This window comes from Ornithorhynchus anatinus, chromosome 5 (assembly GCF_004115215.2).
Source record: "Ornithorhynchus anatinus isolate Pmale09 chromosome 5, mOrnAna1.pri.v4, whole genome shotgun sequence".
NCBI classification, from domain to species: domain Eukaryota; kingdom Metazoa; phylum Chordata; class Mammalia; order Monotremata; family Ornithorhynchidae; genus Ornithorhynchus; species Ornithorhynchus anatinus.
The window spans coordinates 80,248,218-80,264,780 of record NC_041732.1 but is presented as its reverse complement, the minus strand read 5'-3'; the positions used below and the strand labels follow the sequence as shown (position 1 = coordinate 80,264,780).

The 16,563-nt window shown below is 49.5% G+C and overlaps 1 protein-coding gene across 4 annotated transcripts in view; it reads left to right on the top strand.

Moving 5' to 3' along the window:
• The window catches only part of ZMYND12 (zinc finger MYND-type containing 12), a 35,429-nt gene extending 21,397 nt beyond the window's left edge, over positions 1 to 14,032 (top strand). For 2 of the 4 annotated variants that reach the window (XM_029065812.2, XM_029065815.2), the window contains exons 7-8: positions 13,308 to 13,453; positions 13,690 to 14,032. In XM_029065812.2, the coding sequence (XP_028921645.1) occupies positions 13,308 to 13,453; positions 13,690 to 13,827 (284 nt within the window). In that variant the 3' untranslated portion in view covers positions 13,828 to 14,032. Of the gene's footprint in view, positions 1 to 6,895; positions 7,099 to 10,528; positions 10,674 to 13,307; positions 13,454 to 13,689 lie in introns of those variants that run through there. The other 2 variants (XR_003759830.2, XM_029065813.2) reach the window with 2 other exon arrangements.
• The last annotated feature ends 2,531 nt before the right edge of the window (positions 14,033 to 16,563 follow it).

The window sequence follows — 16,563 nt, the reverse complement described above, 5'->3', positions numbered from 1 at the left end:
ATGGGGATTAAGACTGTGAGTCCCATGTGGAACGTGGACCGTGTCCAACCTGATTAGCTTGTATCTACCCCAGTGCTTAGTTCAGTGCCTGGCACATAGTAAGCGCTTTACAAATACCATAAAAAAACCCAACAAATATCATCGGTCAGCCCGGAGGACCTTCGATCAGCCAAGTGCTTGTCAGTCTCACCACTGGGCAGCTTTCTCCATTTCACGGATGGGAAAACGAGGTTCAAAAAAATTAATTAATTAATCATGGTACTTATTAAGCGCTTACTAAGTGCCGAGCACTGTTCTAAGCACTGGGCTAAATACAAGTTAAGCAGATTGGATACAGTCCTTGACTCACATGGGGCTCACACTCTTAATCCCCATTTTATAGATGAGGGAACTGAGGCCCGGAGGAGTGAAGTGACTTGCCCAAACTCACACAGCAGACATAATAATAATAATAATGTTGGTATTTGTTAAGCGCTTACTATGTGCAGAGCACTGTTCTAAGCGCTGGGGTGGACATAAGGGAATCAGGTTGTCCCACGTGGGGCTCACAGTCTTAATCCCCATTTTACAGATGAGGTAACTGAGGCACAGAGAAGTGAAGTGACTTGCCCACAGTCACACAGCTGACAAGTGGCAGAGCTGGGATTCGAACCCATGACCTCTGACTCCAAAGCCCGTGCTCTCTCCACTGAGCCGCGCTGCTTCTCGGCAGAGGCACCATTAGAACCCAGTTCCTTCCGACTCCTGGGCCCATGCTCTATCCACTAATCATAGCAATAATGATGATGATATTTGTTAAGTGCTTACTGTGTGCCGAGCACTGTTCTAAGCGCTGGGGTGGATACAAGGTGATCGGGTTGTCCCACGTGGGGCTCACAGCCTCCACCCCCATTTTCCAGAAGAGGTCACTGAGGCCCAGTGAAGTGACTTGCCCGGAGTCACCCAGCCGACAAGTGGCGGAGGCGGGATTAGAACCCACGACCTCTGACTCCCAAGCCGGGGCTCTTTCCACTGAGCCACACTGCTTCTCAAGAGATTTTTCCCTGCCCGTCTCCTGAGGTAATCGGTGTCGCCTCCCGTTTTGCAGGCTGCCGAGGGGAAGGCAGTTTTCCCTAAATCTTGCCCGGAAGCACCCGCAGACCCAGGAATGGGGTGGGGAGTTGGGATTTTCGGCTTCCACGGGTCTTAATGGGACCAGTTCCCTTGGTTAATCCGGGAATTTCGGAGTCCACTCTCTAGGACTCTCCAGCTCCTCCTCTAGACTGTAAATTCGTTGTGTATCTGTTTATTATTCTACTGTACTCTCCCAAGTGCTCAGTACAGTGCTCAGCACACGGTAAGCGCTCAACAAATACGACTGAACGAATAGACCGTCCACGCCTCCCGAAGGCCGGAGCCTCTTGGCTTTCCCCTCCCCGGCAACTGAGCGCCGCCGTCGACGATTAGGCGAGGAAAGCAGCAGCTGCTCTCTAGTGATGATGATGGTATTTGTGAAGCACTTACTATGGGCCAGGCCCTGTACTAAGCGCTGGGGTGGATACGAGCAAATCGGGTTGGACGCGGTCCGCGTCCCACGTAGGGCTCCTAGGCTGAATCGCCACTTTCCGGTCGAGGTAACTGCGGCCCAGGAAGTGAAGCGACTTGCCCAAGGTCACAGGACGGAGCCGGGATTAGAACCCGCGATCTCCTGACTCCCGGACCTGTGCTCTATCCACTGTGCTATTTATTGAGCGCTTACTCGGTGCTTAGAACAGTACCTGGCACATAGTAAACGCCTAACAAATATCATAGCCATTATTATTATTACTGTGTGCAGAGCACTGTACTAAGCGCTTGGGAGAGTACAATACAGCGATAAAGAGACACATTCCCTGCCCAATGCTGATCGTTCTCCCCCAGCAAGGTTCTCCTCCTTCCACTCTCCATTCCCCCATCCCTGTCACCCTCCCCACGCGCCTTCCTCCTTCTCGAAACCCTCCGAAACCTCACCCCCGGCCCCCATCTCAGAGGCAGGATGGCCTAGTGGGTAGACCCCGGCCCTGGGAGTCAGAAGGACCTGGATTCTAATCCTGGCTCCCTCACTTGTCTGCTGTGTGACCTTGGGTCGAGTCACTTCACTTCTCTGTTACGTCACCTGCAAAATGGGGATTAAGACTCTAAGCCCCAGGTGGAACACGGACTGTGTCCAACCCGATAGCTTGGATCTACCACGGCGCTTAGTACAGTAAGCGCTTAACAAATGCCACTTTTAAAAAAACAAACAAAAGTCGATCATTCACACTTACCGAGTGCTGTGTTCAGAGCACTGTACTATGTGCTTAGTCCAGAGCCTGATACGTAGTAAGCACTTAACAAATACCTGAATTATTATTATTATTACTCGCATGGGAGACTACAATATGACACCTTCCCTGCCCACAAGGGCCTTACAGTCTAGAGGACCCTCACCACCCTGCCCTATCCCACTGTGTCCTACTCAGGAGAAGCAGCCTGAGTGGCAAGAGCCCGAGCTTGGGAGTCAGCGGTCGTGGGTTCTAATCCCGGCTCCGCCACTTATCAGCCGTGTGACTTTGGGGAAGTCACTTCACTTCTCTGCGCCTCAGTGACCTCATCTGTAAAATGGAGATTGAGACTGTAAGCCCCACGTGGGACAACCTGATTACCTTGGACCTACCCCGGCGCTTAGAACGGTGCTTGGCACCTAGTGAGTGCTTCGCAGATACCATTAATTACTCCCACAACTCAATACCGCCAAGGTGTGTGGAAACCCCGCTCCATCATGGGGAAACCCCCTTTGTTCTCGACCCGTTCCTCACTCGCTCCTCGTCTTAGAGAAGGAGCGTAGCTCAGTGGAAAGAGCACGGGCTTGGGAGTCAGAGATCATGGGTTCGAATCCCAACTCTGCCACTTGGCAGCTGTGTGACTGTGGGCAAGTCACTTCACTTCTCTGTGCCTCAGTTACCTCATCTGTCAAATGGGGATGAAGACTGTGAGCCTCACGTGGGACGACCTGATTACCCTGTATCAAACGCGGCACTTAGAACAGTGCTCTGCACACAGTAAGCGCTTAACAAATACCAACATTATTATTATTGTTATTGCCAGCATGGAGACTTGGTTGCCGCCTGAAGCCGCTATCTCTACCCAGTTGCCCTCTCTTGAGGAGAGGCCTCATCTCTTCCCACTCTCCCTGGTTCCTAGAGAAAGGCAGTTATGTCAGCCAGCTCCTCGCCCGCCTCCACCACCTTCTACTTGTTGCCTTTACCTCTGCCCTCCTGGTGCCACCTCTCCCTTTCTTTCAGTCGGTCATTTGTATTTATTGAGCGCTTACTGTACGCCAAGCGCTGTAATAGGCGCTGGGGAGAGTACGATCCAATAATAAACAGCCTCACTCCCTGCCTCGCAACGGGTTTACAGTTTAGAGGGGGAGACAGACTTTAATGTGACTAAATAATAATAATAATGTTGGTATTTGTTAAGCGCTCACTATGTGCAGAGCACCGTTCTAAGTGCCGGGGGAGATACAGGGTCATCAGGTTGTCCCACGTGAGGCTCACAGTCTTCATCCCCATTTTACAGATGAGGGAACAGGCTCAGAGAAGTTAAGTGACTCGCTCACAGTCACACAGCTGACACGTGGCAGAGCCGGGAGTCAAACCCATGACCTCTGACTCCGAAGCCCGGGCTCTTTCCACTGAGCCACGTTGCTTCCCCAAATGAAGAGATTCTGTCCGACTCAGCTGCTCTCCTCACCTTCCTGCTCTCCGGCCCTGACCCGGCTCTAATCTTCCGAGACTTCAACTTCCCCGTTAATGATTCCACGGACCCCCCGGCCGCCCACTTGCCTTCTCCCCCGCCTCTCCTCCGCCGATCTCTTACCACATCTTCACCTCAGCCATTCCCCAGCACGGGTTCACGCTCCATCTAATTATCTTCATCGTCTCATCTTTCACCACACCGACTAGTATCCCATTTCCCAATCACCGCCTCCTAACCTACCACCTCACCCACACCCCTCAGGCCAACTCGCCCCACCTGGACTAGATTCCCTCTAATCCCCTTGATGCGAAATCATACACCCTCAACCCCACCCTCTCTCAACCCCACTCCTACTCCCCACCCAGCTCTCCCTCCATCCCTTGGAAACTCTCGCACCTCCAACCCGCAACCCTGGATCACCGCCAAGTGCTGGTGGAAATGCAGGTTCCAGGCCCGCTTCTCCATGAGAAATTCGCCCTCGTGTTTTATCTCGGCCGTTTTCTTCTGGACAACCCTGCTATTCCTCCTTCCCCGACTCACACACCCACAGTCGTCTACCAGCTCTTCCAAACCTGCAACTTCCCCCGCTGAAGCCCTCGATCCGCCCAGAACTGCCTTCCCTAACCTCTGAAGTAATCTCCGAAGAACTTCCGAAGTAGGGAAGCAGTGTGGCTCAGTGGAAAGAGGCCGGGCTTGGGAGTCAGAGGTCAAGTCAGAGGTCATGGGTTCGAATCCCGGCTCTGCCACTTGTCGGCTGTGTGACTGTGGGCAAGTCACTTCACTTCTCTGGGCCTCAGTTACCTCATCTGTAAAATGGGGATTAACTGTGAGCCTCACCTGGGACAACCTGATGACCCTGTATCTACCCCAGCGCTTAGAACAGTGCTCTGCACATAGTAAGCGCTTAACAAATACCAACATTATTATTATTACCTCTGAAGTAATCAAGTACTTTATTGGTCAGTCAAAGCCATCAAACATGAACGCCCCCAAATCTCCCCATCACCCCCGGAACATTATATTACTGCTTCCTCATCAATCAGTGGTATTTATTTTTGTCATTTCCTAAATGCTTACTAGCTGCCAGATTCTGTACTAAGTGCTTGGGTAGATACAATCAATGGTATTTTACCCTGTGCGGAGCACTCTACTAAGCCCTTGGGAGAGTACGTGACAACTGAATTAGCAGACCCATTCCCTGTCCATACCGAGCTTACATCTCGAGGACGCGCTTACAGTCTAGAAAAGTTTACCATCTAGAGGAAACAAGATACCAAGTTGGACACAGTCCATGTCCCATTTGGGGCCTCAATCCTCAGGTTACAGGTGGGGAAACTAAGGCACAGAGAAGTGACTTGCCCAAGGTCTCACAGCAGAGGCTGTAAACTCGTTGCAGGTAGGGAGTATGTCTGTTTATTGTTGTAACATACTCACCCGAGTGCTTAGTACAGTGTACCGCACACAGTAAGCATAGAATACTATCCTAATCGCTCAACAAATACGACTGAATGAATGAATGAAGTGTCAGAGCCGGGATTAGAACCCAGGTCCTCTGACTCCTAGGCTATCCTCATCCCATTAGGCCACACTGCTTCTCACGCATGTCGCTCTATATGTGTGCAGAGCACCATACTAAGCCTAGAGTGTGCAGAGCACCATACTAAGCGTTTGGGAGAGTACGACGGCTCGCAACAAGCTTCCAGTCTCGAGGGTCTTTCTCTTCCTTCCTAGTTCTTTTGGAAGAGGTGGTCTACAACCTGCTCGTTAAATCCACCCCCTGGACCTGCATCCTTGACCCTCTCCCGTCCCCTCTACCTCCTAAAATCTCTTGGTCCTCCTCTCCCTCTTGTCCTCCCTACCTTCTTCAATCTCTCCCTCTCCAACAGCTCTTTCCCCTCAGCCTTCAAACACGCATTTCTCCCCCATTTTAAAAAGACCCTCTTTCCATCCCCGGCTCCCTTCAGCTATCTCCCATCTCACATTCCTATCCAAACTCTTAGAATGGGTTGTATACCTCCACCGCCTTCATTTTCTCCCCGCCAAATATCTTCTCTACCTTCTCCAGACCGGTTTTAACTCCACTGAGACCGCTCTCTCCAAGGTCGCTAATGATCTCCTCATAGATTAATGTAGAAAGAATAATAATCGTGCTATTTACTAAGCGGCATTTGGGAAGCAGCATGGCCTGGTGGAAAAGACACGGGCCCGGGAGTCAGAGGACCTGGGTTCTATTTTCGACTCCGCCACTTGTCCAATGTGTGACCTTGGTCAAGTCGCCTCACTTCTCTGTTACCTCATCTGTAAAATGATGATTAAGACTGTGAGTCCAATCTGGGAGATGGACTGTGTCCAACCTGTTTATCTTGTATCTACCTCACTGCTCTATACAGTACCAGGCATGTAGTAAGCGCTTAACATATCCTATTTTTAAAAAAAGTGCTGTGTGCCAACGGGTGTACTAAGTAGTTCATTCATTCATTCAATAGTATTTATTGAGTGCTTACTATGTGCAGAGCACTGTACTAAGCGCTTGGGATGAACAAGTCGGCAACAGATAGAGACGGTCCCTGCCGTTTGACGGGCTTACGGTCTAATCGGGGGGAGACGGACAGACAAGAACAATGGCAATAAACAGCGTCAAGGGGAAGAACATCTCGTAAAAACGATGGCAACTAAATAGAATCGAGGAGATGTACAATTCATTAACAAAATAAATAGGGTAACGAAAATATATAGTTGAGTAGTAGTAGAGTAGTAGTAGTAGTAGAGTAGTAGTAGAGTAGGTACGATTCAATCAGATCGGATGTAGTCCCCAAATGGGAAAGGGTGGGGTGGAGAACGGGTACTTTTAATCCCCATTTTACAGATGAGGAAATTGAGGCCCAGAGAAGGGAAGTGACTCGTTCAAGGTAACACAGCAGGAAAGTGGCAGAACCGGGGTAAGAACCAGGTCTTCTGACTCCCAGGCCGCTGCTCTTTCCACTAAGCCATGTTGCTTCCCTATTACAATGAGTGTATTTTCCTTGGAATGAAATTGTGCCTTCGGTACCACAGTCTGTCTGAGAAATGCCTAAGAGACGCCTCTTCTGCTATTAAAGGAATTAATCGTGTTGTTGGACACTGCCCTCCCATCTAGGGTTTCTCCGGTGCAGAACATCACTCTGGGAGATGGAGCTTTGTACAGATTCAGAAAGGGCAGTCAAAAGCCACTCCCATAGGAGAAATCCCAGCCCAGCTGATGCCAAATGGAGAATAAAGAAGCAGATTCTATTTGGTGAATACTTGTGGTTGTCCAATTCTCAATCGCCCGCGCTAATGGGCTGAGCGAAATCCACAGAGAATGCAAAATCCTCATTTCACGTGTTCAGTAGTTAAAAACCTCTTCCTCCACCCAGCTTTTTCAAAGAAAAATGAATCGTGTGGTTTGTTTCCTCTTTTCTTTCCCTGGCTCCATCTCAGGTGGAGATGCTCCTGATTTTCTTTTTATGGTATTTGTTAATTGCTTACTATGTGTCAGTGCTGAGGTAGATACTAGCTAATCAGGTTGGACACAGTCCACGTCCCACGAGGCGCTCACAGTCTTATTCAGTCAATCACATTTATTGAGCACTTACTGTGTGCAGAGCACTGTACTAAGCGCTTGGGAGAGTACAATAAAACAATAAGCAGACACAGCCCCTGCCCATAACTATGTGTCAGGCACTGTTCTAAGTGCTGGAGTAGACACAAGTTAATCGTGAGATTCTCAGAACTAAGGGGATAGATCTAGGCTGCTGGTGGAAGGATAAACCGATGAACTCCCTTAGCCGTGGCAAAAACATTTATCCCCAGCCCACGTGCCCACACGCCAGCTCCAATCTCAACCCAGTCTATCTCCCATTCTGCCAAGCTGGTCCCTTCAAAACAGCCCAAGCTCAACTGCCTTTGACAGGATGGGGACTTAATAATAATCACAATTATTCATAATAATAATAATAATAATAATGATGGCATTTGTTAAGCGCTTACTATGTGCAAAGCACCGTTCTAAGTGCTGGGGAGGATACAAGGTGATCAGGTTGTCCCACGTGGGGCTCACAGTCTTCATCCCCATTTTACAGATGGGGTACCTGAGGCACAGAGAAGTGAAGTGACTTGCCCAAAGTCACACAACTGACAAGTGGCTGAGATGGGATTTGAACCCATGAACTCTGACTCCCAAGCCCGGGCTCTTTCCACTGAGCCACGCTTATGGTATTTCTTAAGCCCTTATTATGTGTCAAGCACTGTTCTAAATGCTGGGGTAGATACCAGTTAATCAGGTTGGGCACGGTCCCTGTCCCACACGGGGTTCACAGAGAACATGTATTGAATGCCCCTTTTACAGTTGAGGAAACTGAGGCACAGAGAAGTGGAATGACTCACTGAGGTCACCCAACAGACAAGTGACAGAGCCGGTATTAGAACCCAGGTCCTCTGACTCCCAGGCTGGGCTCTTTCCACTAGGGCACGCCGCTTCTGGAAATAGAGAAGCAGCGTGGCTCAGTGGCAAGAGCTTGGGCTTGGGAGTCAGAGGTCACGGGTTCGACTCCCGGCTCCGCCACTTGGCAGCTGTGTGACTGTGGGCAAGTCACTTCACTTCTCTGTGCCTCAGGTACCTCATCTGTAAAAGGGGAATGAAGACTGTGAGCCTCACATGCGGCAACCTGATTACCCTGTATCTCCCCCAGCGCTTAGAACAGTGCTCTGCACATAGCAAGCGCTTAACAAATACCAACATTATTATTATTATTTGGCTTGGGAAACTCTCGTTCTTCCTCCCATCTCCCTACTTTTACTTCTGCCCGATAAGGGCCGCAGTTGCGTGCAGAAGATAGGACTCACGGGAACAGGTCATCCTCCTCCCTCCCAGTTCCTCTCAGCAGAAATAAACTGGAGTGTGAAAGGGGACCAATCCATCAGAGTCAATCAGTGGGACTTATTGAGCGCTTACTGTGCGGGAGCACTGAACTAACCGCTTCTCGTTCTCTGCCCATGAGGAGTTAGGGGGAGAGACGGACGTTAATATAGATAAATTATGGATATATACCTAAGCACCGTGGGGCCGAGGGAGGGGTCGATAACAGTGGCAAATCCAACTGTATTCATTTCTGGTGTAGGGGCAAAAAGGGGTTGGAGTTTTAGGAGGAAGTTGGACTTGGAGGAGCTAACTGTAAGCCTGTCGACGGGCAGGGATTGTGTCTGTTGCCGATTTGTCCATTCCAAGCGCTTAGTACAGTGCTCTGCACATAGTAAGTGCTCAATAAATACTATTGAATGAATGAACGTGCCACAAAGTCACCAATTTGGATCTTTTCCACCTTGACTAGAATAATAGCGATGGTGTTGGTTAAGCGCTCACTATGCGCCAGGCACTCTACTGAGCACGGGGGTGGGAAGAAGCCAGTCGGGTTGGACACAGTCCCCGTCCCATGTGGGACTCCCAGTTTCAACCCCCATTTTAGAGACGAGGTACCTGAGGCCCAGAGAAGTGAAGTGACTAGAAACGCTCGGGTCTTGTCAGAGACCTGCAACGAAAAAGGCTGGGAGGACAGTTCGAAGAGCTGTGGGGGCAACCATCTTGGGGGCGCACGCCGCTTAAGAGAAGCAGCCTGGCTCAGTGGCAAGAGCCCGGGCTCGGGAGTCAGAGGACATGGGTTCTAAGCCCCCCTCCTACCTCTCCTCCCTTCTCTCCTTCTACCGCCCGCTCCTGCACGCTCCACTCCTCTGCCGTCCACCTCCTCACCGTCCCCCGTTCTCGCCTATCCCGCCGTCGACCCCTGGCCCACGTCCTCCCGCGGTCCCGGAACGCCCTCCCTCCTCACCTCCGCCAAACTGATTCTCTTCCCCTCTTCAAAACCCTACTTACAGCTCACCTCCTCCAAGACGCCTTCCCAGACTGAGCTCCCCTTTTCCCTCTGCTCCCTCTACCCCACCTTCACCTCTCCGCAGCTAAACCCTCTTCTCCCCCCTTTCCCTCTGCTCCTCCCCATCTCCCTTCCCATCCCCTCAGTACTGTACTCGTCCGCTCAACTGTATACATTTTCATTACCCTATTTATTTTGTTAATGAGATGTACATCGCCTCGATTCTATTTATTTGCCATTGTTTTTATGAGATGTTCTTCCCCTTAACTCTATTTATCGCTATTGTTTTTGTCTGACTCCCCCGATTAGACCGTAAGCCCGTCAAAGGGCAGGGACTGTCTCTATCTGTTGCCGATTTGTACATTCCAAGCGCTTAGAACAGTGCTCTGCACATAGTAAGCACTCACTAAATACTATTGAATGAATAATCCCGGCCCTGCCATTTGTCTGCTGTGTGACCTGGGGCAAGCCACTTCACTTCTCTGTGCCTCAGTTACCTCATCTGGAAAATGGGGATGAAGACCGGGAGCCCCACGTGGGACAACTGGATTATCCCGTATCTCCCCTAGTGCTTAGAGCAGTGCTCGGCACATAGTGAGCGCTTAACAGATACCATCGTTATTATCCCCATCCCCCCACGGGGTCAACATCGACACGTCCCAGGCTCTGCAATTTCCCCTGCAGCCTCCTGTTCTACACTTATTATTACTCCTATTTATTAAGGGCCCAATCTGAGCAAAGCTCTGTACTAAGAGCTGGTGCGGATACAACAGCCTCATGGGCTATTTTCAGCATCCGATGGCAAGAGAGGATCCCGAACGGTGAAGTCCTAGAATGATGTCAGTCTCCCATCACTGAAGCCATGTTTACTTACCTCAACCCAGCTGTGCTGGGAGGGACAGGTGAGAATGGATGACGAGAGAAACAGATACTCTACGGTGAGCTGAAACTGGAATACTGAAAGCGAGGAGGACGGAGGAAACATTTTCAAGATTCCGTACACTAAAACCTCTGACAATACTGCATCAGGTGAAAACTGGGAGTCGTTTGCCACAGAGAGTCCAGCATGGTGCCCTGAAATCAATAATAATAAGGAGAAGAATTGTGGCATTTGTTAAGCGCTTATTATGTGCCGGACCTGTTCCAATCACTGGGGGGTTAAGGATACGAGCAAATCGGGTTGGACGCAGTCTCTGTCCCACGTGGGGCTCACAGTCATTCATTCAATAGTATTTATTGAGCGTTTACTATGTGCAGAGCACTGTACTAAGCGCTTGGAATGGACAAATCGGCAACAGATACAGTCCCTGCCCTTTGACAGGCTTACGGTCTAATCGGGGGAAACAGGCAGACAAGAACAATGGGCAATAAATAGAGTCAAGGGGAAGAACATCTCATAAAAACAGTGGCAAATAGAATCAGGGTGATGTACACCTCATTAAACAAAATAAATAGGGTGATGAAGATATACACAGTCGAGCGGACGAGTACGGTGCTGAGGGGGTGGGACGGGAGAGGGGGAGGAGAGGGAAAGGGGGAGAAGAGGGTTTAGCTGCGGAGAGGTGAAGGGGGGGGGGTAGAGGGAGCAGAGGGAAAAAGGGGGCAGCTCAGTCTGGGAAGGCCTCTTGGAGGAGGTGAGCTTTAAGTAGGGATTTGAAGAGGGGAAGAGAATTAGATTGACGGAGGTGAGGAGGGAGGGCATTCCGGGACCGCGGGAGGACGTGGGCCAGGGGTCGACGGCGGGATAGGCGAGGACGAGGGACAGTGAGGAGGTGGGGGGCAGAGGAGCGGAGCGTGCGGGGTGGGCGGTAGAAAGAGAGAAGCGAGGAGAGGTAGGAAGGGGCAAGGCCATGGAGAGCCTTAAAGTCTAGAGTGAGGAGTTTTTGTTTTGAGTGGAGGTTGATAGGCAACCACTGGAGGTGTTTAAGAAGGGGAGTGACATGCCCAGAGCGTTTCTGCAGGAAGATGAGCCGGGCAGCGGAGTGAAGAATAGACCGGAGCGGGGCGAGAGAGGAGGAAGGGAGGTCAGAGAGAAGGCTGACACAGTAGTCTAGCCGGGATATAACGAGAGCCCGGAGCAGTAAGGTAGCCGTTTGGGTGGAGAGGAAAGGGCGGATCTTAGTCTTGATCCCTATTTGACAACTGCGGTAACTGAGGCCCAAAGAAGTTAGGACACTTGCCCAAGGTCACATAGCAGACAAGGGGCAGCGACGGGATTAGAACCCAGGTTCTTTCTACTCTTTTCGAGCAGAAACTTTATGAGGTTTATGAGACAAAAAGCAGTGGACCTACTAGAAGGAACACGGGCCCGGGAGTAAGAGGGCCTGGGTTCTAATCCCAGCTCTGGCGTTTACCTGCTGTGTGACCTTGACAAGTCACTTTGCTTCCTCCACGCCTCAGTTCTTTCACTGTAAATTGGGGATTCAGTACCTGTACTCCCTCCTACTTAGACTGTGAGTCCCACGTGGGACCTGATGATCTTGTAATAATAATAATAATAATAACGATAATGATAATAGTATTTGTTAGGCACTTACTATGCGCCAAGCCCTGGAGTAGGTACGAAGTTATCAGGTTCGACACAGTCCCTGTCCCACGTGGGGCTCAGTCTTAGTCCCCATTTTACAGATGAGGTAACTGAGGCACTTAGAAATGAAGTGATTTGCCCCAGTTCACACAAAAGCCAAGTGGCGGAGCAGGGATTGGAACCCAGATTCTTCTGATTCCCAGTCCCACGCTCTATCCGCTAGGCCACGCTGCTTCTCTTATCTACCCCGGGGCTTGGCACAAAGTATGGGCGAAATAAATACCATTATTATTATGATGGTGATGATTGTTTTTAAAAAGGGCAAGATGAAAACAGCACCAGGTATTGCCAACAGCAAAGGACAGTTTTTTGTGTTTGCCCAATGCAGTCAGGACTGTAGCTATCTTATTGACCTTGACTTTTACTTACTCACATAGACACGCACACACATGCACACACAAAATATTTCACCATCAGTGACATTTTCCTCCGGCACAAGAGGGCCATGATAGCTATCCTAGGTGCCGGAGAGAAGTACGAGGAACACGTTTAAGATCTAATTTTTTGCCTATGGTGGGACTGGAGGGGTTCACGGTCAAAGAAGGGGAAGAAAGGCACAAAGAATGAAAAAAATCACTTTGCAGATGCACTGAAAACTGCTCAACACAAACAAAATAAATACATAGACATTTATTTATTGTACTCGCCAGTCCTCCGGCTCCTCAACGATCCAGGCAAAGAGCCCTTGGTCACAGACGGTGACCAAAGACAAAAAGCAGGCAGGCTCCCGACCACCCTCCGCGGGGTGGGAGAGGAGGCGTCCGGCAGGAGACGGGAGGCCGTTCGGCCCGCCGGGGGCCAAGGTCTCGCCGGTCTCGGTGACCTGGGGTCTCTGGCCTGCAGGGTTCAGGTGGGAGGAAGGGAAGACTGAACCCTCCCCTGCACATCTCACCGGTGCCCTCTTCCCGAATCCCCATCCAGTCAGAGCAGCAGGGTCGTGGGTGCCGGGGCCGCACCCCGGGGGGAGACGGGGAGGGGACCTGGTGACCACCCCCCTCGCCACCCGCCGTACAATTGAGACTGAAGCTTTGCCACTTTGAAAACGGGGAAATAAAAATACAATTTCCCCCCGGCAGATGAGACCCAAGAGACGGAAGGACTGCAGATTTTGATGGCAATCTTGGACATCAGGGAGCGAGCCACCAAGCAGCAGCCTCTGAAGACAGTCCACGTCCTGCATGTCCTGGCCATGCTTCATTACCTGATGATGGATTTACCAAAGGCAAGTTTCTACAGAGATCTGGGGTGCAATTAAAACAGCTTTCTTTCTGCCACATGATTTTCCTGAACAATTAGCTCTCATTTTGCAAAATGCAACCCAGATTATATCATCTAGAATTCTGAATCTGGTTCTTTTTTTAAAAAAAAACCCAACCCCAACAAACCTTAAAAAATCATCGAAAATGCTGTAATGGCGTTTGTGGTATTTTAAAACGTTTGTTCTAAATTTCATTTCAGGCTCAAGAATTTGCCACACGAGCCTTTCTTCTAACCAAACAGCTGGCCAATCAAGGGGAGTCAGAAACCATTCAGAAATTATTAAGACTAATTAAATCAAAACAAGCTGTCCCTGAGAAACCGAAGCTGCTCTCTTGAGGTATTGAAGAGGTTGTCATAAAAGGATGTTGAAGAAGCTCTAATGTTGGGTTCTGGGTATTGTGTTTGTCTAGAAAATTTAAGTTTGTGATTCCTTCTGCTAATTCGGGTTCTACATAGCTCCAGTGTAACCATATGTATATTAGCTCTACAGTGCCAATAAAGAAAAGGCTGATTTTTGGTCAAGAGCTGGAGGTGAAATCCAGTTACGTCCATCGGTTTTCTTGAATATCATTCTTTCTTGGAATTGTAAAGCCCACTTTCTGTCGTAGGCAAAGTCCCTTCATTGCTCTTATGGAAACTATTACCTCCTCATATCAGAAACTATTCAGGAAAGTGTTCGAAGATGTTTAAAGAAACCGGCCCTGCTACAAGCCCCTGGGCCGAAAGGCTCGTTGAAGAACCTCTGGTGAAACAACTCCTGCTCTTGAGGAACTCAAAGATTGAGGACATTTCTCTCCTCCTCTGACTAAAGAAACCACCCTAGTAGAATCAACGTAGCCTAGTGGATAGAGCACGGACCTGGGAGTCAGCGGGACCCGGGTTCTAATCCCAGCTCTGCCGCTTGTCTGCTGTGAGACCTTGGCCAAACCACTTCACTTGAGTAAGGCTCATGTGGGGCAGGGACTGTGTCCATCCTGATTGACTTGTATCTACCCCTAGAGCAGTGCTTGGCACAAAGTAAGTGTTTAACAAGAACCATAATAATTATTATTAGTTCCTTCATCTGAAAAACAGAGATTAAGACCGTAAGCCCCTTGAGGGACGGAGACGTGTCCAACCTGCTTAGCTTTTATCTACCCCCATGCTTAATACGATGCTTTGCACATAGTAAGCGCTTAACAAATACCATTAAAAAACAATATAACAGCCAGGCATCGTTGTCAGCTGCAACTGAATGAGGACATTCTGGCCACAGTGGATGCAGAACTTTTATCCAAGGAGGACTGAAGGACTAGTCTAGTTAATCTTACTGCCTGCCTTGACGAGGGACTACATGGGAAGGCAGCGTGGCTCAGTGGAAAGATCCTGGGCTTCGGAGTCAGAGGTCATGAGTTCGACTCCCGGCTCTGCCACTTGTCAGCTGTGTGACTGTGGGCGAGTCACTTAACTTCTCTGTGCCCTCAGTTACCTCATCTGTAAAATGGGGATTAACTGTGAGCCGCACGTGGGACAACCTGATTACCCTGTATCTACCCCAGCACTTAGAACAGTGCTCTGCACGTAGTAAGCGCTTAATAAATACCAACATTATTATTATGGTATTGAATCCCTTTGGAAGGCAGCGGGGCTAAAAAAACTAGGACACTAGAATGTCAGTAGAGCATGAAGGAGTAGGTATTTAAAAAATCAGCAGAAGCGTAGTCTTTCTGGCCTGGGTGCTGACTCTCTCTCTGCTCCATCATCAAAATCATCGATGGCATTTATTGAGTGCTTGCTACGTGCAGAGCATTCACCCATTCCGTCGGAGTCATTGAGCGCTTACTGTGAGGAGAACACTGTACTAAACACTTGGGAGAGTACAATATAATAAATTGCTATTAACTAAAGGTGTGCTAGTGGGGGAGGGAGTTTGTTACCTTTCCCACTGCTGCACACCGCTCTATCTGCATGCAGCGGGCACTTCAACCATCCCCGGGTCCTTACCTCAATGCAGTCCCTCAAACCCATGGTGGTCCACCGATGATGATGATGTTGTTCTGTTCTCTTTTGCTTTGCTGTCTCCCCCGTTTGGACCGTGAGCCCGTTATTGGGCAGGGATGGTCTCCATCTGTTGCCGAATTGTATATTCCGAGCACTTAGTACAGTGCTCTGCCCATAGTAAGTGCTCAATAAATACTATTGAATGAATAAACAGACATATTCCCTGCCCACAGTGAGATTAAAGTAAAGAGGACTGCACTGTTTGGAAGAGTAATAATAATGTTGGTATTTGTTAAGCGCTTACTATGTGCAGAACACTGTTCTAAGCGCTGGGGGAGATACGGGGTCATCAGGTTGTCCCACGTGAGGCTCACAGTTAATCCCCATTTTACAGAGGAGGTCACTGAGGCCCAGAGAAGTGAAGTGACTTGCCCACAGTCACACAGCTGACAAGTGGCAGAGTTGGGATTCGAACTCATGACCTCTGACCCCCAAGCCCAGGCTCTTTCCACTAAGCCACGCTGCTTCTCTACTAAGCCACACCGCTTCTCTGCAGGCTTTGTACTCTCTGCAAGAGTACAATACAACCGAGTTGGCAGATGTGTTCCCTGCCGACAACGAGTTTATAATCTAGAGCAGGGAGAGAGACAATAATATACGTATTATTAGTATGTAATGTAGTATACTAATTTAATTAGTATTAATTTAGGCTATGTAATTTAAAGTTCGTAAGTGCTGTGGGGTCGAGGGTGGGGCAAATATCAAAGACTTAAAGGTCAGAGGAGATCCAGGGGCATAAAAGACACAGAAGGGAGGATTAGACTGTAAGCCCGTCAAACGGCAGGGACCGTCTCTATCTGTTGCCGACTTGTTCATCCCAAGCGCTTAGTCCAGTGCTCTGCACATAGTAAGCGCTCAATAAATACTATTGAATGAATAAATACTATTGAATGAATGAAAGGGAGGAGCCGGGGAAAAGAGGGATTAATGAGGGATGGCCTCTTGGAGGAGACGCGACCGTGTCATCAAACCCTGGACTTGGTAATGGTCGTTCTCTCTATTGGGTTACACCTCTCTTTCCGATGAGCCAAC